Source organism: Pelobates fuscus, chromosome 5 (assembly GCF_036172605.1).
Source record: "Pelobates fuscus isolate aPelFus1 chromosome 5, aPelFus1.pri, whole genome shotgun sequence".
In the NCBI taxonomy this organism is placed as follows: Eukaryota; Metazoa; Chordata; class Amphibia; order Anura; family Pelobatidae; genus Pelobates; species Pelobates fuscus.
The window spans coordinates 293,188,200-293,214,392 of NC_086321.1; the positions used below are offsets into that span (position 1 = coordinate 293,188,200).

General features: G+C 42.8%; 1 protein-coding gene across 3 annotated transcripts; it reads right to left on the bottom strand.

Moving 5' to 3' along the window:
* Nucleotides 1-25,140, bottom strand: OCEL1 (occludin/ELL domain containing 1). 3 transcript variants are annotated; one of them, XM_063455455.1, is made up of 6 exons: nt 25,014-25,140; nt 23,392-24,608; nt 14,466-14,644; nt 12,328-12,499; nt 8,330-8,380; nt 1-376 (listed from the first exon to the last, which is right to left on the bottom strand). In XM_063455455.1, the coding sequence occupies exons 2-6, from the start codon at nt 24,481-24,483 to the stop codon at nt 263-265; spliced, it is 1,608 nt and encodes a 535-aa protein (XP_063311525.1). In that variant the 5' UTR covers nt 24,484-24,608; nt 25,014-25,140; the 3' UTR covers nt 1-262. The 3 variants fall into 3 exon arrangements, with proteins under 3 accessions (XP_063311525.1, XP_063311526.1, XP_063311524.1); XM_063455456.1 differs by lacking the exon at nt 25,014-25,140 and having other exon boundaries at nt 23,977-24,621; XM_063455454.1 differs by lacking the exon at nt 25,014-25,140 and having other exon boundaries at nt 23,392-24,621.
* Nucleotides 25,141-26,193: the final 1,053 nt, after the last annotated feature.

Genomic DNA, 26,193 nt, shown 5'->3' on the forward strand with positions numbered 1-26,193 from the left:
AGATGGTGTAGGGACTTAAGCAAGAACTGAGTTGAGTTATGAAACAACTATTTTTCTCTATTTACATGTATTTACATGTATTTCTAAAAATGCAATAAAATGTTGACAATGTAGAAAAAGGTTAAAAATACATTCTTGGGTTAAAATGGTTAGGATTTCATGTCATGTTTCTCTAACCTTATCCCTTAACCATATTGCTGCATTTGCTGCTGAAGAACTAAAGTGCTCCTTTCCTATATAAATATATCTGAATACATTTCAATCAAAAGTACACCGATCCATCTCGCTGGTCATAGGTCTGGATCTGTTTCTTTATGTGTGCGAGTTTCTCCTTTAAATATGCACAGCGATCCCTCTTCTCCACAAATGCAGGGTCCTGTTTTAAAGAGAATGCATTAAAACAAAACATCTAATTTCATTAAATACAAATGTGTGTGTTGATTCTAAATGCTATCTTTTTTCAGTTGCACAGAGCCTATATCAATGCCTCTTAACCCCTGATAACGCCTGAGAAGCACATTTTCCACCCAAAATAGATGAATTGACAACAATTTCTAATGCTGCCAGGGTTATTCATTAAAGTTTTAATTGTCAGGAATTAAAAGTAAATTTCACTTTTCATCTTAATTAAGTGGTCTTAGAAACTGCAATGTTTAAATTTTTGGGTTAAACCCACTGCTAGTGGTTGTCACACTGACCCATGACCTGGAAAACTCAGTCACGTGACATGGAAGTTCATTGGATTGTACCAGGCTTCCCCAAACTCAGGCCCTCCAGATGTTGCTGAACTACAACTCCCATGATTCTATGAATGAAATAGATAGGCTGAGAATCATGGAAGTTGTAGTTCAGCAACATCTGAAGTGCCGGAGTTTGGGGAAGCCTGGATTGGACCATTGCTGGAGGAGGCAATGCCTCCTCAATGACATCGTAGGAGGTGGCAAAGTGAGACATTTCAGGGGATGGAGAAAAGGTCAAAAAAAGGAGGGAGAGACCTGCATATAACTAGGGACAGGAGCACTATAAAATCAGAAATGCAAACAACATTTAAAATTAACTTCAAATCCACTTTGAGTTCTCAAAAATGCACATTTTAATCTTCTATTATTCATGTTTAACCCCTTAAGGACACATGACATGTATGACATGTCATGATTCCCTTTTATTCCAGACGTTTTTACTCCAGGCACCCACACCACCCTTAACCCTGCAAGTGTAATTCTTGTAGTTGTTATCTATCAGACAGCCACTAGAGGGACATCCATGTTCTTAGAACATGAAAAGTGTTTTAAACTATGCATGAGGACCTCCAGCGCCGCCGGAATCCTCATAGGAAAGCATTGAGTAATGCTTTCCTATGGGGAGGTCTAATGCACGCGCGGCCATTGCCGCACATGCGCATTAGGTTTCCCCCGCCGGCTGACGTTGGCGGGGGAGAAGCGTGGGCGGGGCCGGACCCAGCGCTGAGGGACATTGGTGCTGGATTCCGGTAAGTCACTGAAGGGGTTTTAACCCCTTCAGCAACATGGGATAGGGTAGGAGGGAGAGGGGCACTGCAGCGTCCTGCAGTGCCAGGAAAACGGATATGTTTTCCTGGCACTGGAGAGTCCCTTTAACATCTCAACATAAAGTTTTTTTAACTGTTCATTGTTTGCTGATATTATAGGCTTCAAAACAACTTAAACTTTTTTAAAAAGTGTTATTTATAGACCATGCATTTAACTGACACTCTTCACTGCTCATTCGCTGCCATTTAGGAGTTAAATCACTTTTGCTTCTGTTTATCTACACCTCCCCTGGCTGTGACTGACACATCCTGTATGAAATTTTTTTTAATTTTAAATCAGATGTGTGGTTACTTTAGAAGTTTTTATCTCATGCTCTGTAATTTTTACTTTAAGCACACACTGGAGACCCCTGCAGGGTCTGGAAGGCTATTAACTGAGCAGGATCAAATAAACTCTAGATTCAACAGACTGTGCAATATAGGAACCTAAATTATCTTTCTTTTCAGAAAGTGTATATGAAGGCTGTGCAAGTCACATACAGAGAGATGTGACTACATTTGATTAAATGTTGTAATTCAGAGCCTAATTACTACAATTTGCAGTTTAATGAAAACCATGTGTGTGCTGGGTATGCAGATGGTATGGTATAAAATGGTATAAAAATTAAAAGGAGGAACCGTATTAAAACTTACAGATGTCGTCTGTTAATTTATGCTATAACTGGGTTGTGAGCAGTGGTGTACCCAGGGTGCCACTCACTAGGGGGGTGCCTGGGGCGCACTTTGACAAGGACCGGACCGCTTACAGGAGTCTCCAGCAGCATCAGGTCATCTGTTCTCGCGATTTGTGAGAGCGTTGCCACACACTACCTTAGAACTTAGGACCTGCTGCTGCTTGAGAACTTAGGACCTGCTGCTGCTAGAGGTGGATGAAAGGTGGACACTCCTGGGCAACTATGCTGTGCCACTGGACCACCAGGGACCTATGCTGTGCCACTGTACCACCAGGGAATGTAGTATGTCCCCCATCTCTGGACACAGGTAAGAGTCAGGGAAGGGGGCGGGAACAGGTAAGAGACAAGGAGGGGGGAGGTAAATGACAGGGTGCAGGAAAGAGACAGAGGGGGGCAGACAAGAATCAGAGAGGGGGGCAGGTGAGAGACAGGGAGGGGGGCAGGTAAGAGTCAGGTTGGCGGGGACAGGTAAAAGACAGGGAGGGGGGCAGGTAAGAGACGGAGGGGGGGGGAGGAAACCCAAACAATATACACTGCTCACCTTCCCAGCACTTATCCCACACACCACATACACTATACACACACTGCATCCACTATACAAACACCGCATCCAATATACAAACACACACCTACATACATTATACAAACACACTGCATCCACTATACACACACGTATACGTGTGTCTGTATCTGTATTATTTTTGTATATATGTATCTGAATGTGTCGGTGTGTATGTGTATGTGTGTCTGTGTTTGTATCTGTGTGTCTGTATTGATCTGTATGTGTTTGTATCGGTCTGTCTGTGACTGTGTCTCTGTTTTTTTGTAGATGTGTGTGTTTCTATCTATATGTGTGTTTGTATCTGTGTGTCTATCTGTATGTGTGTCAGTGTTTGTATCTGTGTATGACTGCGTCTCTATGTGTCTGTGTATCTGTGTATGCATCTGTGTGTATGTATCTGCACGTGTGCCAGAGTGTGTATAATGTGAGTATATGTGCATACATCTCATTTCGCCTACACTACACACAAATACAATCCTGCATCCAAATGTCCACACTACATAAAAAACACACCACCATATTCATGTATGTACGTAGTGGGGAATCGCGATGCAGCCTAGTACATAAACTAACCCCATTCAACCCCCCAATAACGACAGACCACTTAGTATGGATGAAACAGGCCACAGCATTTATTATCACAAACTAAATTACTGCATAACACATCCATAACTTTATTTATTAAATCTCTTCTTTTTCTGTAACCAAAAACGTTAGACATAAATAGGCATAAATTAACAAATATACATATATGACTCCACACATAGTGTTATACAGTGACCCAACCGTCCTTGCCAACAAACGAGCTATACGTCCCTGGCTCTGGGGGAACACAAGGTCTCCACCATTATAGGTGAGTTGCTGTAGGGTGCGCCATCCCCCATGCCCTCATCCCACACTCGCGCCCGGTCTGGAAAGCCTCACAGAATTGGACTAATGGGTTAATGGAGTTTGTATATCGTTCTGTATGGCAGAATAGTGGCGGAGCTTGGTCAGAATGCAACCATCCACAATGATATATTCTCCTAGCCTTTTATTTTATTAGGTAGGGGGCCTGTGCCTAGTAATACCCTTATTATATTAGCAACTGGGCAGCAATTTCTGCAAAGTTGCTAGTCACGGGGCTGCTCGTTGTTTAGTAGACATGCCCCTACTCACAACACAAGGACTTCATATTAATAAAGTTGTCTAAAAGATCAAAATTACGAAAAAGAAGGGATTTTCATACGTTTGATCTTTAAGCTTTTTAGTAGATAGCTCCCTAATCCATGTGTGCAGGGGCGGACTGACCGGTCGGGCACTTCGGACATGGTCCGAGGGCCCGGCCGGGAGGGGGGCCCGCCATCAGGGGGCCCGGCCGCCCCTTTAAATGCTGCAGCCGCCTGAGCGCTCTCTTAAGAGCGCTCAGGCGGCTGCAGCTTCTCACCTCCCCTCCCCGTAGCGTGGCCGAGCTGCTCTGCGTCCGCGGTGCCGGCCGGAGTGATAGGAAGGTGCACACACACTGAGTGTGCACCTTCCTGTCAGTCCGGCCGGGTACAGGAAACAGAAACTCCTGTTCCGCGCGGAACAGGAGTTTCTGTTTCCTGTACCCGGCCGGACTGACAGGAAGGTGCACACTCAGTGTGTGTGCACCTTCCTATCAATCCGGTCGGCACCGCGGACGCAGAGCCTCTCGGCCACGCTACGGGAGGGGGTAAAAAGAGAGAGAGAGAGGGGGGGGGGTTAAAAGAGAGAGGGAGGGGGGGTTAAAAGAGAGAGGGAGGGGGGTTAAAAGAAAGAGGGAGGGGGGGGTTAAAAGAGAGAGGGAGGGGGGGTTAAAAGAGAGAGGGAGGGGGGGTTAAAAGAGAGAGGGAGGGGGGATTAAAAGAGAGAGGGAGGGGGGGTTTAAAAGAGAGAGGGAGGGGGGGTTTAAAAGAGAGAGGGAGGGGGGTTAAAAGAGAGAGGGAGGGGGGGTTAAAAGAGAGAGGGAGGGGGGTTAAAAGAGAGAGGGAGGGTTAAAAGAGAGAGGGAGGGGGGTTAAAAGAGAGAGGGAGGGGGGTTAAAAGAGAGAGGGAGGGGGGGTTAAAAGAGAGGGGGGTAAAAAGAGAGAGGGAGGGGGGTAAAAAGAGAGAGGGAGGGGGGTAAGAAGAGAGAGGGAGGGGGTAAGAAGAGAGGGGGTAAGAAGAGGGAGGGGGTAAGAAGAGAGAGGGGGTAAGAAGGGAGGGGGTAAGAAGAGAGAGAGGGGGTAAGAAGGGAGGGGGGAGTAAGAAGAGGGGGAGTAAAAGAGGAAGGGGGGAGTAAGAAGAGGGGGAGGGGAGAGTAAGAAGAGGGGAGATTAAGAAGAGAGGGGGGGAGTAAAGGGGGTAAGAAGAGGGGAGGGGGGAGTAAAAAGAGGAAGGGGGAGTAAGAAGAGGGGGAGGGGGGTAAGAAGAGCGGGGGGGGTAAGAAGAGGGGGGAGGGGGTAAGAAGAGGGGGGAGTAAGAAGAGGGAGGAGTAAGAAGAGGTGGGAGTAAGAAGAGGGGGAGGGGGAGTAAGAAGATGGGGAGAGTAAGAAGGGGGAGTAAGGAGAGGGGGAGGGGGGAGTAAGAAGAGGGGAGAGTAAGAATGGGGGTAAGAAGAGAGTGGGAGTAAGAAGGGGGTAAGAAGAGGGGGAGGGAGGGTAAGAAGAGGGGGAGTAAGAGGAGGGCAATTGCCCCCTCCCCTGTCCGCAGGCACCGTGCGGGCAGCCGGCAGGGGAGGGAGGAAGAGAGGACCCGGGAGCTCAGCCTGCAGCTCCTCTGGGTCCTTCTTGCGCGAGCACAGATCGTTGCCGCGGTTACCACGGCAACGTTACGGCTCTTGCAAGAGTAAACTCTAGCCCTGGAGCTACGGGCTAGAGTTCACTCTCAACACTGTGACCACCAGGTATTCCTGGTGGTCGCAGTGGTGAGAGTGAACTTTAGCCCCATAAACACACTGCCCCCACACCATACACATTCACACACTGCCCCCCATACACACACACTGCCCCCACACACACCATACACACACACTGCCCCCACACACACCATACACATTTACACACATTGCCTCACACACACACACATACACTGCCCACCCATACACACACAGCCCCCCATACTAACATTGCCACACACATACACAGCCCCCTCGTACACACATTGCCCCACACACCCTACACATTCACACACTACACCCCCTCACACACACTGAACCTTTCACACAGACTGCACCCCTTACACATTGCACCACTGCTCCTATACCCTACTACAGCCTCATATCCCAGCAGACCCCAGGTAAGTTGTCAAACTGTTCTTAAACGGTTTGACTACTTACTCTGGGAGGGGGCCCCGGCCCTCCTGGCACCATAACGACTACACAGAGTAGTAGTGGTTATTGTGCATGGATTATTTCTTTAAATAATCTACGAGTGCCCCAGTAGCCAGCAAGCCAGCCAACCCACAGGCTGGCCAGTAGACAGCCAGCCAGCCTACAGGCCACCAGTTAGGCTTAAAGCCAGCAACCCCACAGCCTGCCAACCGCAGCCAGCAAGCCCACAGCCTGCCGGCAGTAGCCAGTAAGCCCACAGCCTGCCAGCAAGCCCACAGCCTGCCAGCCGCAGCCAGTAAGCCCACAGCCTTCCAGCAAGCCCACAGCCTGCCAGCCGCAGCCAGCAAGCCCACAGCCTGCCGGCAGTAGCCAGCAAGCCCACAGCCTGCCAGCCGCAGCCAGTAAGCCCACAGCCTTCCAGCAAGCCCACAGACTGCCAGCCAGCAACAGTAATTAAGGTAAGAGGAGCCAACTTGGCCTAGGTATCAGCTATGTTGTGTTGCTATATTGTGAATAGGAACCAGAGTGTTGGAGAGACCCCCCTCCAGGCCCCATTAGACTCCATTGTAGTCTCTAATGGGACCTGGAGGAAATTCTTTCTAACACACTCTCTAAAGGACACTGAGATAGCCTCTGCTAGAATGCTCCCCCCCTCCATGGCCCATTAGCCCTCAATTGTAGTCTCTACTGGGGCCTGGAGGCGACTGTTTCCAGCAGGGACACTGAGATGGCCTCTGTTAGAAAGACCCCCTTCCAAGCCTGTTAGACTCCATTGTAGTCTCTAATAGGGCCTGGAGGGGATTCTTTCTAACACACTCTCTAAAGGACACTGAGATAGCCTCTGCTAGAAAGACCCCCCTCCATGGCAATTAGCCCTCAATTGTAGTCTCTACTGGGGCCTTGAAGGGATTATTGCACTTTTGTTCCTTGTGTCTAAAGATTGTGTAGGGTGTGGCTGGAGGCGGTGCATGGAGGCGGGACATGGGTGGCGCTTGCTGCGGAGTATGGGTGGGGCCTGTAAGGGGGCCCTTGATTTATTTTGCCCGGGGGCCCTCAGGGTTCTCAGTCCGCCCCTGCATGTGTGATTGCAATAAGGATATCAAAAAGGAGCAATCTACCTAATTTGGGACCCTTAAATATGGCAATCCCACAAGCGTACCAATTTAGGGAGTTATCTACTAAATGGCTTCAATAAACCCCAAAATTACTAAAATAATGTATCACTTTACACTTGGAAATAGCAGATGTACCAGCAGTGGCTTTCTAGGGGTAAATCACTTGTAGGATAAATTTCCAAATTCACTGCACAGACATTCATTGTCATCTATATTCCTCACCATACATTAAATGAAACTGTATACAGTGTTTTCATATACTAAATTAATTGTAGACAAACTTTGTAGATTATTAAAATCAATGTAGTAAAGTAGTAAAGGTGCAAGGCTTGAAATGCAGACTCCAGAACTTAGCAGTAGGTTAAAGGGACACTCCAGTGCCAGGAAAACAATCCGTTTTCCTGGCACTGCAGGTCCCCTCTTCCTTCCCCCCCCCCCCCCACCCCCCCATCCCCGGTTGCTGAAGGGGTGAAAACCCCTTCAGTCACTTACCTGAGACCTCCGCCGATGTCCCTCGGCGGTGGTTTCTGCTCGCCGCCGCTCCTCCTCTTCCTTACGTCAGCCGGTGGGCAAGACTGATCCCGCCCGCCGGCTGAGTAGACCTAATGCTCATGCGCGGCAATGCCACACACGCGCATTAGAGCTCTCCATAGGAAAGCATTGAAAATGCTTTCAATGCTTTCCTATGGGAAATTGAGCGACGCTGGAGGTCCTCACACAGCGTGAGGACGTCCAGCGACGCTCTAGCACAGAAAAAAGGAGGAGTTAACCCTGCAAGGTAATTATTGCAGTTTATAAAAAACTGCAATAATTACACTTGCAGGGTTAAGGGTAGTGGGAGTTGGCACCCAGACCACTCCAATGGGCAGACGTTGTCTGGGTGCATGGAGTGTCCCTTTAATTTGCAAAAGGCATGACAGCTGAATGATCAATTTATAATCACTGAGGTCTAATCATGGGGAAAAAAAGTTTGTATTTCTATAATAGCTTTTAACACAAACGATGTCCTTTTTAATTATGTAGAAAACTAAATATCAAAAGGGAAACATGAGAGGGTCTCTTTAAACTCAGTAATCTCAATGATACTTTTTTACAAACTTACATTTTTCTTCTTGTCATATGTTTGGATTATTGTTTTGATTCTTTCTGGTGCCTAGAGGGTTAAAAACAAGAATAATCAGAAACTAACTGATAGATTGTAACTCACTGTCAAATTTTCACAGCCATGTTATGGTATAAACAGTGAAGGGTTTTACAGGAATAGCAGAAATGTATTAAAAAACAATCCAGAGGTGATTTTCCACGTATATTTATGCATTAAATAAGCTAAAGCTTAATAATAAATAGTCAACTCTGAATGTCCTTCCTTGGCAGCAAATCTCAGGGCTATGGTTCTTTTCCAGTGATATCCTTTAAAACTCAAGCTGACTGAGAGCTCCCATGTTGTCAGCTGGAGAATTAGTGAGTATACATCACGTCTGCCTGCTTACTAATTCATCAAAGAATGCCTTTCACGTGAAAAGGAAATGAAAACCACTAATGAAGCACCGATGACTTCCATTCACTTCTTCAGGGTTATTTACTAAAGTGAGAATTCAATGTGAATTTCAAATTTAAAGGGACATAATAGTCACCAGAACCACTACAGCTTAATGTAGTGATTCTGGTGTCTTTAGCATGCCCCTGCAGTGTTAGCACTGTAGATATTGCCTTTTCAGTGAAAAGTAAGTGTTTACGTTGCTGGCTAGTAACTAGTTAGTAAATATCAGAGGGCCACTAGAGGTACTTCCAACACCAGTGCTGCACAGTGTGCAACACTGGCGTTCAGCAACTCCACTCTTTGCAAGGAGATGCTGAACACTCCCCATAGAAATGCATTGATTCAATGCATCTCTATGAGGAGATGCTAATTGGTGCAGCACAGTGTTTTGCCACACATGCCCAATAGCCTTCCAGTGCTTTCCTACGAGAATGCATTGGATTGACTGAGATTATCAAGATTGATAATCTCAAACATGGAGGTGGGGCCAGTGACAGAAAGAATGACACGGTGAGGGAGAAAAGTTTAATCACTTTATTTCTCCACTCTGAGTGGGGCTGGAGACCCTAAAATAAAGTCCAGCATTATAGTGTTAGGAATACATGTTTGTTTCTTAAAACAAAGTGGCGTTGGAAGCATAGCTGACTGAGAATGTTCCTAGGTCGTCTATTTTGACCTTACATTGAAATTCACCTTTGAATTTACCTTGCATTCTCACTTTAGTTAAAAACTGTGCAAGGTTTTGGGAAACATATTCCCGATTACAGAGGTGTACCTAGGTTATATGGCAGTTATAAGTGCAGAATTATGTGTTTACATCACCCAGAAATGTAACCACCTTTTACCCACGTATCCCAGTTTTTGTCTCTTATCCCCATTCCTTCTGTGCATCTTAACACTCTCCCAGACCTGCCAGGATGTCACAGTCTTTCTGTGTGACGCAAAATTTTGTTTTAATCTTCCTAATCAACTGACAGCCAAGCACTGTCACCTGATGTTGGTAGGACTGGGGGAAGGTACTCCATGATTGCCTGTTTAAACATTCTCACAGTGCACACATTTCTATTTACTAAAGTGAGATTTACCAGGAATTCAAAGTGAATTTCAAAATTTAGGCCGAAATAGTTGAATAAAAAAAAAAAAAAGTATATTCTGTTTTCAGTTTGGCATTTTTGGCCTTAAATTTGAAATCCACTTTGAATTCCTAGCAATTGTCACGTTTACTATTTTTAGTAGATTAAAAATGTTTACTTAAATTACTACCAGGGCTATTCACTAATATGAGAATAGTCATAAATGCCAAAATTTCTACATTTATGCAAAAATATTCAAACTACAAATATATTTCACTATTTGGTTTAAAATGTCTCGGCAAAGATTAGTGAAGGGCCCCACACCAATTTTAACCAAGGACACTTATGGGAATATGTATTAAGCCACATTAACATGAGGCATGGGGAAAATAGTTATTTATTGAAAATACAGTCTGGCTCTGTGAGCCTTCATGGCTATGAGAGTTGAACTATGAATCACCAGGGTGCAGTTTGTTCACCGTACCATGTAGAGACTGTACTTCCACATGAATAAATGTAAAAATTATAGCAAAACAAAGATTTTTAAAATAGATAAGTGTACAGGTGTTTCTTTTCTTTAATTCTCAATCTCTGCTATTAAAGTTCAGTAAAAAACAATACATTATGTGAACTTTTTGCCATTACAGACTAAAGACTGCTGCTGCTTTTGGACTGTTATTACTTAGGAAAATGGTCCCTGCAGCGCAAAGCTGCTAGTATTTGCCTATTTCTACAATGTGAGGTATAGAGTGGATGTTTCTATGGATGTCTGGTATTGCATTGTGGCACGAGGGGGCTTGTAAAAATAGAAGTGTAGCATACACTGATCAGCCACAAAATTAAAACCACTGAGAGGTGAAGAAAATAACATTGATTATATTGTTACAGTGGCACCTGTCAAGGGGTGGGATATATTAGGCAGCAAGTGAACAGTCAGTTCTTGAATTTCATTTGTTGGAAGCATGAAAAATGGGCAAGTGAAAATATTCAAGTGAGTTTGACAAGGTGCAAATAGTGATGGCAAGTTTTCAAAATGGCAAGTTTTGTGGATTGTTCCTGGTATGCAGTGGTTGTGACCTACCAAAAGTGGTACAAGGACGGGCAACCAGTGAACTAGCATCAGGATCATGGGCACCGAATTCTCATTGATGTATGTAGGGAGCAACGGCTAGCCCGTCTGGTTCGATCACACAAAATAGCTAATGTGGCTCAAACTGATGGAAAACTAGGAAACCTTCTGTCCTCACTTTTAGATAGATGTTACTTTGACACTTACCATCTACCTAGAGATTGTTGCACACCACCTACATACCTTCATGGCAATGGTGTTCCCTAAGGGCTGTGGACTCATAGGATAATACACCCTGCAAATATTATTCAGAAATGGTTTGAGGAACATGACAAAGATTGCAAGGTGTTACCCTGGCCTCCAAATTACGTAGATCTCAATCCATTTCAGCATCTGTGGGATGTGCTGGAACAACCAATCCGAACCATGGAGGCCCCACCACACAACTTGGAGGACTTAAAGCAGGGGTGCCCAAAAAGTAGATCCCTCGATGCTTTGCATGCCTTTAAAATGCCTTTAGAATGACAAAGCAACATGGAAGTTGTAGTTTTAAAACATATGAGGATCTACATTTTGGGCACCCCTGTTTTAAAGGATCTGCTGCTAATATCTTGTTACCAAGGAGCATTCAGATGTCTTGTGGAGTCCATGCCTCGACACAGCCCAGCTGTTTTGGCAACACAAGGATGACCTACTACACGATATTAGGCAGGCGGTTTTAATGTTGAAGCTGATCAGTGTACTTATTAACTGGACAAGGAGAGGTTAGCACTAGAACTCTTGTGACACAATTTGCATCACTAATTATACAAACATGTATTCCTAATGCTATAATGTCCTGCTACCTGTTCAGTCCTAAATGTGCTAATCTATTTAAGAGCAACACAATGCCCGCTAAGAAATACAGAAAATATCTAAATATGTGCAAAGTATACAAATTCAGACATTTATGAAATGCCAGCTTGCCCATGATTGGGGCCATTTTCCAGCTGGACTATTTTGACCTTAAATTTGTCATTTCATTGCCAATGGGCACTATTCACATTAAATAGAATAGACTCCATTTATCGCAAATTTAAAAAAAATCATGTGTTTTTTTGAAACATTATTTTATAATGTCCCAAAGTAACTGCATTTCTAAAACCACAATCACATTGTCAGTATTGCATTGTTGTACTTTATTCTATAATTTATGCACCTACACAAGCTAACAATCTCCCTTAAACAAATTAAACTAAAGTATGATGCATATTTTATTAAAAACTTAATGTTGGACAATATCCCTTGCTGCCATAATTGCTAACAGACAATTGACTTGTTCCTGCATTCTTTTATAGTAACTAACATTTCTTGTAGTTCGTATCTCCAATTAATTACAATCTACTGAGTTTAGTAATGCTTTCATGTTGTAAACTTACCTTAGAGCTCTGTGGCCCACTGGTCAGTTTATTCATCATGTTGTCCAGCTCTTTAAATTTCAGCAAGGCTGTTTTCACCTCCCCATATAACTCTTTATATTCTGCATATTGGTCATTAAACACAGCTTTATAATTTTCACGTTCTTCTGCATTCCTGATTCCTGGGTATTTCCTGAAAAACCGATAGCTAATTAAATAACAGCTATTCTTGAAGTAGAAATAGCATGAAGAAGCACAAATTAACATAAACTGGTAAAAAAAAACCTTGCAAAAGTTTTTTTTATTTAATGGAATTTTACAAAAAGAGAATTCTGATTGGATGAGAATTTGCACTTCACTATTACTGTAGATATATTATTTTATGTTTAAAGCTCCAATATTTTCTGGGATTCTTTAATATGGGTAACATTCATTGACTTTTCGCAGAAAACAGATGAAATTCACAATTTGCTAAAACAGGGCAAGAAACAATGTAACATTGCAACATTGATTATTGTATTATTGTTTTTTTTTTCTACATTCTTTCTGCACTTGGAATGATATTGTAGAAATTTGTCTATACTAGTTTTAAGACCAATACATTCTAATGTGCTGGCACTCTCCACGAGGTGGTGCAGGTATTAGAGGTCACTCCCAAGCAGACCCCCCAAAAATATATACAACCTAATAAATATTAATACCGCACGCACTCTGACACACCAAAAAAAGTGTCTAATAGAGACAAAAAGTATCAGAATTAGGTTTGTGGTTTGGAACTTTTGCGGTTTGGAACCATGCTGTATGTGACAATTTTGATACATGATTTTAAATTTCTAGACAAATATTTACTGATTAAACTGCATAATTCTGATAATTTTTGTATCGATTAGACACATTTTTGGTGTTTTCAGAGTGCAGTATTAATATTTATTAGGTTGTATACTGGTTTTAAGGTTTACCTAAAATGATAGACATTACCTAAACATAACCTAATATTACTATATTGATGGTGGTGATGTTTTGCAAAGTTAATGCATTATGTAGGGCTTACGATTTCAAGTTCTACGCTACTAGTCATGTCTTAAAAGTAACTTGCTTCTGGAAGCCTAGAGTATCCAACAATGCAACTTACCTGGGCTGAATTTCTACACACCAGGACGGCAAATGTCAACTAGATACTGGTGAGCGGATATTTTGAGCCCTGTGACATATTTACGCTTTTATAAAATTTCACAGTTTTCTAAAAAAAATATCCTTTTACGTTATATTAATTAATTAATATATATCTTTTTATGTATTGATTCTCTGATATCACTCAGTTTGTCTCAGAAGTGCTAGGATGGCAGATGACACTAAAGTTTAAAGATGTATCTAAAGAACTACCATGTCCAGGATTTCTGTAATTCACAACCCGGTAGCTAAGTAAATGTTAGCCGTAATATGCTTTGGCTTAATTTTGTTATAACATTTATTTATGTCATATGGAACACTGTAATTGCTATGTTGTATGCTTACCTCCACACCACACCTCACCCTAAATAATACTCAAACAACCTGGGTGAATGAAAACAAATCTGTCACTAGTTCAGAGTTCCTTTAAAGTTGTATTTCTCCCCCTTTTATCTGTATCTCCAATGGGTTGAGAAACTACAGGAAGTGAGCAACTACAGGAAGTGATGAGAAACTAGGTTGAGAAACTACAGGAAGTGAGCAGAGACAGACTAGAGCAAGGATTTTTGGGTTGACATTGTCACAAACACCCTCAATTAAAATTTAAAGTGAATGCCACTGCTGGGTTACTTTTCCGTACGTTCAAATCTGTGCCTTCTCCCCACTTAATTCCCTACCTTTCCACCCAATTCCATTCCAATTTTCCTTCCTTCCCCTCACCAAATCCACACTTTTTCTTCCTTTGACAAGCCAAACTTACACAGTGCCATAACTCTCCCCCTAACCAGTCCATTTCACCTTTCCATCTCCCAACACAACCAAATTCTGGTTTTCCCTGTAGCTCAAAATCTGTCCAGCTCAGTTTCTACATCTACAACACAATGTAAATCCTATATCTGGCTTCTTTTTATTTGATTTCCCTTCTGTGAGGAATACTGCCTATTGTTTACCTGACATACAATGGCTTCATTTGGGGGTAAAATGCTTACAGTACATAATCTGGAACAACATGAGGCTTTGGTCGATGCCCGATGGGAACAGAATAATTTAAGGCTCCAGTTTCACTGCCTTTATCTGAGAAATGGATGGTATTGGTAACTCCTCTTTTGTTGTCTCCCAGTTTTTCAACTTCATCTTGGAAAACTATCCTTCTGGGTCTCTCCATTCTCTGCAAGGAAAGATAGGTATTATATAGGTTGCCTTACAATCAATAAAAAACAATATTATTTAATCATGAGACACACTAGTGGTTCGGTGAGCAAGTTTGTTACATAACTGTTAGCAGGTTTTCATCCCCCCACCCCCATGACTCCTCTCCTGCAACTGTCAAAAATAAACTACTAAGCCCTCAGTGAATACTTTTCTAGCAACCTACTTCGTTACCCCTACTTTTACCCTTTGTGTCACTATACCCCACTCCCTCTAGCATGTAAGCTATTGGCAGGGCCCTCCACCTCTCTGTACCTGTGTGTCCACTTGTCTGGTTACAATTACGTGTCTGTTAGTCCACCCACTGTACAGCGCTACGGCATTTGCTGGCACTATATAAATAATAATAACAATAATAATGGTCGGTTTACATTATAGTTTTCTTTTTGGCATTGTTGTTCAGAATCAGATTATACCTTTTGACAGTAGTTCTAGCAGTGTGCTCTCCGTGGTAATTGTTTTGTATTACTTCTTTTCATGAACTGGTAATATGAGTGACTGTTTTGATGATGGAGTCTGTCTTTCTATAAGTGAGACTAACTATCAATATTTGAAACAGTTTTGTTACTAACCAATAAAATGCAGGAGAGATTTTACTGTTTTAAATTCACTGATCAAGCATAAGTTGCACACTGATTTCTAAAGGTTGACTTTATGGAACATAACCACTTCATCTTACTGCAGTGGCTATGGTGCAAATATCATGTATCTGTAGCCTTTCTTTTTAAAAATGTTTAATTCCAGGGGGGCACGGTCTAGACAGGGTTGTGTGGGAGGGCATGCGGAAACACGTGCCTCCTGAGCCACGGCCCTTCTGGTGGGGATGAAGGTTAGCAAAGTAAACCCTAACAAAATCAGGCAGCGAGGGGTGAGAAACGCAGAATGTAGCCGAGCAAGGGTGCCACCTCGCGGCTGACAGATATACTCCCTACAGTGGGACACCTGATATCAACGGGTCTACCCAGACTTGACCGGACTGGACATCCCCCCGGCCCTCAGAGGAGGCAGGGGGAGCCTACCACAAAGGGGCCTCCTTGGCTCTATCCCCGCCCATCTTTCACTCATGGGGGGGATTATCTGCACACTACCATGAAGCGTTATGTAGGCAACAGTGGCACAGCACCCTCCGCCACAAGTTATCAACGCAATGTATTATACAACATTACATATATTGTTATTTCTTACCCTTATATGTTTTATTCCCCACCCCCTATCCTCTCCCCACACACCGTCTCCCAGCTTACCACCAACCACAAAGGGGATGCGGGGGCACCCCCCAGAGCGTAGCAAACAGTCAAGACAACATGACGGATGCTGGACCACACGACAGGTACACAAGCATAACTCCAACACCACATCATGGAGTTTAAACTGACCTCACTTAATGTCAATAGCCTAAACGTACCAAACAAATGCAGACTGATGCTTAGAGAACTGAAACGACAAAACGCAGCCTTTATACAAGTGACCCACATCCCACTAAACTCAAAGATACAGCTCACAGGCCACGTCTACACAAGAGCATATGCCTCACGCACGCTCCGCAAGACACATGGGGTAGAAATTACCATCCACAAACCCTGTCCCGTTAACGTACAATCCATACACAGGGATGCAGAGGGCAGGTACATAGCACTGACCAGTACAATCAACACTACTACATATCACCTCATAAACGTATATGCCTCCAACGTCCCAGACATCCAATGTTGGGCTAATTTAGAAAACCTAATTTCCTCTCTGGGGGGAATAATAGTACTGGGAGGGGTCTGAATGCAGTGCCGTGTCCGGCGGTCGACGGCAACAGCAGAGTGGGACTGCTTACGACCCAGGGAAGGGGAGGTCAGGACCTGCTCCTTAAGAGATTCATGCACAATACAGGCCTCCTTAACCCCTGGAGAATCCATCATCCAGGCACGAGAGATTACACATATTGGCGTACATTCCCCATACTCCTGAATAGACCTGTTCCTCACAAACCTGCAGGGTATGCAATGGACACGCTCCGCTACAATCAATCTTATCTCATGGTCGAACCATGCGGATATAGCACTGACCCTGAGGGTCCATGGATCCCTTGTGCCCTGGAGATGGAGAATAAACAACTCCCTCCTAAGGGACCAGGGAGTCACAGAACAACTCAAAACAGAAATAACTAACTATTTTCAAACAAACTTGCATCCAGATATGTCCCCCACCACAATCTGGGCAGTGCACAAAGTAGTACTGAAAGGGGCACTGATTAAAATAGCTACACAACACAAAACACACAAAACAGAATGACTATCAGAACTCCAAAGAGCTCTACGCAAAATAAAAATGCAACACAAACAATAACCCACGCAAAATAAACTACGAGAGGTACAGGACATCAGACATATGATAAACAACCTTATCCTAGACGACATCTGCAGAGATATTGTTCGCTCCAAGCGACTCTTTTATGAGAAGTCGAAAAAGATGGACACACTGCTAGCCAGAGCGCAGAAACCCAAAACAAAGCACAAATTTATTACAGCCATTAAAAATGCACAGGGCACGATATTGACCATCCCCCAGGACATCAATAATGAATTCATGGAATTCCTGAGCCAAGTCTACAACCACTCCCCTTCCCTAAACGGTACGAAACCGGATTACGTAGAGACATTGGCAAGATTCCTTGACAGGGTTAACCTCCCTACACCCAAAGAGGAGGCACTGGCCGAACTAGGTTCGCCCATCACAGCAGAGGAGGGAGGTAGGGCCATAGTGATGCTCAAGGGCAACAAAGCATCGGGCCCAGATGGGTTTGATGGGGCCTATTACAAAACCCTGTGGGAAGAACTGGTGGCTCACCTGACAGCCATGTACACAGAATGGCTGGAAAGGGGACACCCCAACACAGTCCTTTCCACCGCAAATGTGACCCTTATGCTGAAACTGGGTCGAGATGACACAAACATGGCCAACTACGGACCCATCTCCCTAATTAACTTTGACACAAAAATATTCGCCAAACTCCTCGCGACCAGATTGAACCCTGTGCTGATCACACTCATACATGCTGATCAAGTCGGCTTCATCCCAACAAGACAACTATATGAAAACACCAGACAAGTGGTCGACCTCATTTGGTGGATGTATAAGACATGAATGCCTTCTCTCGTCCTATCCATCGATGCAAAGAATGCATTCGACAGAGTACAATGGCATTATCTATTTGCCCTCCTGCAGCGGATAGGTCTCCTCCAGAACTATATTACCACCATCAGAGCCCTTTATATCACACCACAGGCTCAAATAGCCTTGCCAGGGGCATGCCCAACCCGATTCAAACTCAGTAACAGCACCAGACAGTTGTGCCCCCTCTCACCCCTGCTTTTCATTATTGCCCTGGAACCCCTTCTCCATTTGATAAGACAACACCCAGGCATCAAGGGTATGAAAATAGCAACAGATGAAATCAAAGTGTCAGCTAACGCAGACGATGTCCTGCTCACAATCACCGACCTGATGGCATCACTCCCGAGATTGATCGAGCTCCTGGAGAAGTGTTGGTTTGTCTCAGGGGGATACAATTTTAACCTGGATAAGTCTGTGGCGATGCCGCTGGGGTTATCGGCAGGGGACGTGGCCCTGCTGGGGGAAAAGGGTAACATTAACCTGACCCGTCATCATATCAAATATCTCGGAGTCAAATTAACACCTGACATAACCAGACTCTAAATAGAAAATGATACCCCATTGTTAAAGACCCTAACCAAAGACTTAGACGATTGGCATTAAAAGCCTATCTCGTGGATAGGCCGACTCCATGCAATCAAAATGAACCTACTGCCAAGCCTGTGGTTTCTTTTCCAAGCACTGCCAATAAAAGTGACGAAAGAGGGCCTTCAACATTTACAGACAGTAATAGACAACTTTATCTGGACACACAAAACACACAGGGTAGCCCAAACTTGGCTGGCCACCAACAACCCCCCCCCCTTAATAAAGTCATCACCAAAATAAAAGAGAGCTTTCTCATGGGCAAATTAACAGCACAGGTGCGTAATACATATGCCGCCTTTTACTAAAGTGTGGCAGCCGTGGGAGGACTACACAGAAAGAAGCAGCAGCGTATAAACAATAGAGAGAGAGACCTCCGAGAGGCCTACGCCTACATATAGCACGCAAGGCTCTACCTTACACTACAAGCCCCCAGTACCTCCATAACCATCTCACCCCTATAAAACATACACCCAAGGAAACCAGTTCAAGATGGATCAATCGAATAGAAGTGTATACCAGGAATGATGCTACATGACTAGTCTTAAAAACCTGCAACGAGTGCTGAGCGAACTGTCGATTACACGTAATTGTATTAATAAGTTGCATTCTACTGTACCTAGGAAATTGTTTGAAAAGCTGACCTCACCCAGCAATGTAATCCTGGCGGCTCAGCCCTACATCAAGCAAACAAGGGGAAAATATATAAAAAAAAAAAAAACTGCCGCTAAATTAACTGGCCAACGAGACCCCACGAGGCAATGGCCCCAAATACAAAGTAAAAGGTTATCCCCTGGTGAATGTCAAAATGTACAGCAACATCCCATTGTCCAATACGTGTAATAACTATTGTAAACCATTATTATGTAAAACTGTATGCAATGCTACATTGCTGAACTTATAAATAATGAATTATAAAAAAAAAAAGAAAAAAGTTTAATCTAGAGATTATTTCTTTTCTGTATGTGGACTGTCAGTCAGTCAGCAAGCAGGAAAACTCTCTTCCTGGCAATACCAGTCTGTACAATGTTTGAATTGGTGTCAACTCAGCCTTGGACAGGCTCTCCAGTGTTTGGTTAAACACACAGGATTGGATTCTGTTAAAAAAGTAAGGATTCACTCTGCTTTCTGAATAGCAATTTTCCCATAGACTTCATTGGAGGAATTGCAATTCAGGGAGCCCTGTCTCAGCTATAAGAACCCTGCTCACAGAGGCAAATCTTCTGCTGTCTGGCTTTTAGGAGATTTCTTCCTAAGTGCAGAGATCAAAGGGAAAAAAATCACAAGTCCCTCTGTTGAATATTTATGTCCCATAAAATTCAGTGCAAAGTTTGTCTGCCTATGCTGGATGACAACTCCTATCATGTTCAGTGAGATTCTTACTGAGGACGGTGGGAATTAAATTAATGCAATGTAGTAGTCAACCATCTGCCAAATAGCTTATGTGAAATATAACTTCAGTTAACCTCATCCAGTGATGAATTTTAGCCGAATGGGTGATGTGGCACTCAAGGTGATCACTTGTTCCAGATCAACAGCACCCAGGCAGGAGCATCGTGCAGAAGGGATCCGCAATCTCCCACAATAGAATCCAAGTATAATCCACAATCCAGGTGCTCTATAGACAGATTTATTGGTGTGCACAGGATATAACAAAAATGTACAGCGTTTCGGCGTTGCTAAGGCCATGTAGGCCAAAATCTTGCAAATGTTGCATATTTTTGTTGTCTCCTGTGCACACCAATAAACTTGTCTATAGAGTACCTATATTGTGTAATCCATGGACTATACTTAGCTTTCTATAGCAAGTTACTATTGTAGTGGAAACATAAAAATTAATGAGATTCCATAGGCGCTATAACCATGTCATTTCAATGACGTGGCTATGGCCACTGGAGGCCCCTGGCACTATCCTACGGTTCAGTCTTAAACTCTTTAAAACTCTTTAAAAAAAAGTTTAATAATGAATGAGGGTCCCCTTCTTCCCACAGCTCAGCAGTCATCACTTGACGGGTGGCTAATGTAGAATTACACTTTACCTTAGTCATACCAACTCATACCAGCAATATCTGGCTGTGATAGCTAGAAAATGGTCATCTTGTGCGCTCAGCCTATCTCTTCCATCCAGCACTGCTGGGGCTAATGTGAAAGAAAGCTTCTGGTGCCGAAGAACCCTCATTCAGTGTCGAACCATTAAAATAAGTTTTCTCCATTACATAAAGTGATTATGGCGCCTTTAATACTTAAAGTGGAATTTTCACTTCCTACGAAGTGACAGTTTCTTGTTCAGCTATCTAATAGAGACAAACAATGTGCGTATTTGCACGCTTGGCAGCAGAAGCGCTATATCATGCATGAGCCAATGAGTATGGTGCTGCAAAAATTAAGTAATTTCCATACTTTACCAGGGTTTGCTTGGTGCACCATGTAAATTAAATTAACCCCTTAAGGACACATGACATGTCTGACATGTCATGATTCCCTTTTATTCCAGAAGTTTGGTCCTTAAGGGGTTAAAGGAATACCATAGGCATTATAACCATTTAATTTCATTGAATTGGTTATCGTACATAGCGCTGCTCCTCCACATACCTTCCAACATTGGCAGGTGTGAGATCAGGACAGGTGGGCGGGACTGCATTATCAGTTACGTGACTTGCATCAGTAATGTCGCCCATAATAGGAATGAAAGTCTGAAAGAGACTGTCTAGCTGGCCCCCAGTCTGCAGGACCTTGCAGCGAACACTGCTAAAGCACTCTGCATTGGCATAGTACCCACTGCACAGAGTAAACATCTTTAAACGACCACTATAGTACCAGGAAAACAAACTTGTTTTTCTGACACTATAGGGTCTTTAGGTCCTCCCCACCCTCAGGTACCCACTCTCGCCGGGCTGAAGGGGGAGGAAGGGGTTAAACCCTTACCTTTCTCCAGCGCCGGGCTCCCTCGGTGCTGGGAAACTCTCCTCACTCTTCTAACATCTGCTCATTCAATCAGTCCATAGGAAAGCATTTCTCAATACTTTCCTGTGGACATAATCGTCTTCTCACTGTGATTTTCAATGAGACAGCCACTAGAGGCTGGATTAACCCTATTGTAAACTGCTATGCTTACCGCTGCAGGGTTAACCCTAGATGGACCTGGCACCCAGACCACTAAGCTGAAGTGGTCTGGGTGCCTATAGTGGTCCTTTAAAATGATTCTATAGTGTTAAGAATACTAAATAGTATTTCTAATACTATAGTGCCCCCTCCCTCGTGGGCCCCCACCCGACATATAATGGATAAAAAACACTTTAATTACTAAAACATTAGACCCTCGCCATAGGAAAGCATTGGATGTCCTCATGCAGAGCGTGAGGATGTTCAGTGACAGTTAGGTGACCTAGAGTCCGGTAAACTCCTGGGAGTGCCTCTAGTGGCTGTCTGGTGCCTTAGTGCAAAAAAGTTCAAAAAAAGGGACACTGCACCCTGACCACTTCAATGAGCTCAAGTGGCCTGGGTGCCTATAGTGTCCCTTTAATGATGCGCTCACAATGTGCTGCCCAAGGACAGTTCCTGGTGTCTCCGGATGTATAATGGACCCTGCAGTCAAGGAATCCCTAAACATAGTTTAACAGTTAATGAATGTCCCAGCTCAGGCTAATGCTTCCATGAAGCAGTTACAGTGCCTACAGTGTCCCTTTAAATAGAAATAAAAAAAAAATTCAAAATAATAATAATTCAACCAGTAGCTGACTTTCAGATAGCTATTTTCAGAGTTTAATGCTGAATTAGGTTGTACTAAAATTGAAGAGGCGACAGTTCCTTTTTAAAATGGGACATGAACTAATATATTTAATATAGCGTGAGCAGACTATTTTTTCCAAATACCTAACTCTCAAAAAGACCATCAATTTTTATATGAAGTTTTGGACTGGAGATTAACCCTCAATGGACATTGCCCACTTGATTGGGCAATGTCCAGCTTTAGCAAGGAAGTAATCACTTGGCAAAAAAGGAGGTTGATCTACATTATCCACCAAGGCCAGCTCTGCAGATAATGAAATATACATGTTTTTTAGGATTTAGGAAATATTTTTGCAAAGTACAAAGTCAATTCATTTTTTTTGCAACAATTAATTATATGCATTAAAAATTTATATATATATTTTTGGATCCAGAGTAGTCCTTTCAGATTGCACTATCATGATACACATACTGCACAGCAACGGAGTATATAAAATGCATTGATGCTGCATAGTCCGCATATTAATATCTTATTCTTCACACATATATGGCATAGATTATAGATTGTAAACTCGTTTGAGAAGGTTCCTCATCTACCTATTGATTTTGTATCATTTTGTAAGTGTCCCTTTTATTGTTAAATGCCTCCCTTTCCTAATATTGTAAAGAGCTGCAGAATAAGTTGGTGCTATATAAATACCAATAATAATAACACCCTGTTGTAAGAGTGTACATTGTTGTGTTAGGCACTACAATGAAGATGGATACTCTGCCCACTAAGGCTTTATTGATATGTTGTTACATTGTGGCAGTGCTAGAGGAGGACCCTAAACTACATTATATTATGTCTGGGGAAAGAAAATAATATTTAAACAATGCAATGTTCAATGAGAGATGGCCTTTATAATTATCATTACTAGGTTGATTGGTCTGATCCATTTCAAATTGTTGCCATTGATAAACAAGGAGGACTGTTTAGTAATTAAACATGCAAAGAAAGGAAATTAAAAGAGATTTATCCCATTAATGACAAGCAATTAGGCAAGTCCAATTACATCTTGGCGGATCTCACATATCACCTGTCATTCAGGGGTTAAAATAAAGAAGAGGAACAAGAAACAGATGACTTCCAGTGATAAACACAGTATGACAAATAGCAATAGACATATTTAGTGTTTAAGCAATTACATGAGTGAAACTGACAGATTTTATAAAGCCACCTCTCACCTTAATATCCCTGGCCTGCCTGCGACTCTCCTCATGCCTCCACATTTTGAGACACACCAGAGAACTGACCAAGTATATAAACATGTTGAAGAAAAGGAAAGATATCGCTGCTATCTGTCCCCCTTCCACCCTACAGAATGCCACCATCAGTGGATTAGTGGCAAATACAGAGTAACAGAGGCCACCACGGTTTAAGTCATTGACGTAAGCAATGCCAGCTGCCATGTAAAGAAGAAACATGATGATGTTGATGGCAAACTCTGTGAGAGGCCACCAATGTGAATCTAGAAGAATGGTCCGGTAATACATTGTCAGACCCAACCCCAGAAGGATTAATGTAATAAAAAACACCAAACTGGCCACAACCATCACAAATGGAGTCATTGGACCATAGTAGCTATAGCCACCCGGCAATGTTCTTTGAAGTTCCGTGCCAAAAAGGTTGTACCATTGATAGTCTTTCTGAATATATGCACACGTACAGGCAAATACCATGCCCCCAAAAAGCAGTTGGACTCCAGCCAAGATTCTTAGCAAACCTGGCCATGACTTCATGTAGGAGTATTTAAGGTTATATGCTTCTACCTTTTCTCCATAGTTCGTTGACACCTGACTCCTTCTATCCAGTGAACCTAAAGGTTTTATGATCTTCATTTCTTGACTGCCAATGGTGCTGGATCGCTTGCTGTGGTCCTCAGTCTTCTCTGTAAAGCTGGAGTCTCTGCTGATATCAAGGATAGGGGTAATAGGGGGTGAGCAGTGTACACCTTCTAAATTCCTTAGTGTTAAAGGTTCTCCATCTGTCCTCTTCTTTCTAAAGAAGCTCTTACAAGAGTCACTAAAATGTAAATACTTGTTAGGCTTTAGTTCATTTAATGACAGCTTGACATCGTGTTGCTTTTGTGACTTTCTGAAATTTCTGGGTGTCTCATGATCATAGTAATCAAATGAGAAACTTGGTGTATCCCCAAAACTGGGCATTTTATCAAAATGTCTTGGTCCTGCTTGATAACTGGCAGTGGAGGTATCTGATGTACATACGATGGGTCTCCTGTTCTTTTCTCGCTCAGAGGGTAAGGGTACCGAACTCATATCAGTTATTTCAATGTTGCTTTGTCACATGTGCTGCTGAAAATATACCTGTAGGCTCAAATTGTTTCCCATGTCCCAGAGGATACATTGCTCTAGTTTATGAGCCATGTGATTTTTCCAAATGTCTTGACAGAGAGAGGAGACCTGCAAGAACCCAGATTAATTAGTTAAGCAATTAACTGCATTGCTAGTGTTTTCGTCATTCTTTTTCTATTAGTTTCCCATGAAAATAGACAAGTAATTCAGAGTGCAATCACCAATACTCGAACATTACATCATCAGAAAGAAATACAGGAAGTTTTTTTTTTCTACAAAGAGTACACAATGTATTGCAGTATAAAAAAAAGTTAGACAGAATAGCAGTTGAGAAAAGACGATGGAAACTAATGCATTAAATAAAACCAACACTAGAATGCTGAAGATAAGAACCAAGGGAAAGGAAAGTGGATAAGGCATAGTGAGGGAAAATGAAGGATCAATAGAGGCAATCTAATGCTTAGAATTTAAAATTCTTACACAGATTTTATAACATTGTTATTGTATGCCTTACACTTACTTTCTCTAAGGTCCATTGGGAAGGATATATCTCTTTATACCGAAGCTTGTTCGAAGATGAATTAGTGTTAATCAAATCCGAGGCCAGCTCTCTAAGCTGTTCTTATGACTTTAGATATTGAGAGGGGAGTGTTGAACTGTTATCTGTGCACAATGAATAACATTCAGTTACCCATTAACTGAAGTAGGTGCAGCAAGGTGAGATGTTCAGAAAATAAAGGGTGATCTTAAAGTAACAGTAAGAAAATACATTAAATGGGAACTAGTTATGAATTGTTACATAGCTCTATAAGGTTATATGTTTATTTTACTTTAAAGCAAATGTTTGGCTTCAGTTTATAGTGAGTTTAGCATACAATTTTAAACAATCGTTATTTTTGCATTAAACAAACAAAAATCAGCAAGTGCAGGAAGTCAGAGAGTAGACTGGATAGTGGTGCAAGTGCAGAGAGGAAGGGGCCACAGTCAGCAGCCGCACTGATACGATGTGTCTTTGCCTAACAGCGTACTATTGCTTATAACCATGCTGTTTATTACCTCCAGTGACTCCAGAAGCTGGTTCACCAGAGGCCGCAGCTCTCACAGAGACCTGTCATGGCGTCTCCTGATGGTCTTACTAGTCGTCCAGTGAAGACTACCTTGTGGACATAGAGGATATGGGCGGGCAGATGGTGAAGGAGCGCAAATCCCCTTCCTCCCATGAATACCGAGAACTCTCCTGTGATGGAAGTTACAAGAAGAAGCCTCCTCGACCAGCTCCAACACAACCAACATCGGCCAATTCCGAGAAGAGATCAGCCAATTCCAAAAAAAAGATAGGCGTAGTGTCCGTGTGGCTCCATGACGAAGAGCTGAACATGGTGGCCCATGAACTTTGCATTACAAATTTGAAACATCAACTGCAGAAGATACAAAGTGAGCAAGGTCAAATTCAAGACCGCATGGCACAAATTGAGGACATTAGAAGATGGAAAAACTAAAAAATTTGCAACCTAGCAGACACAATAAAAGCTGCAGAAATTTCACATTGCTGGACAACTGCTATATAATCCCAGCACCCCCAAAGGGCATTTTGGGGGCCAACAGGGATGTAATTATATGATTTCAGGTTGGGAAAGACAAACAAGCATTTATGACATGCTAACGATTTAAGGA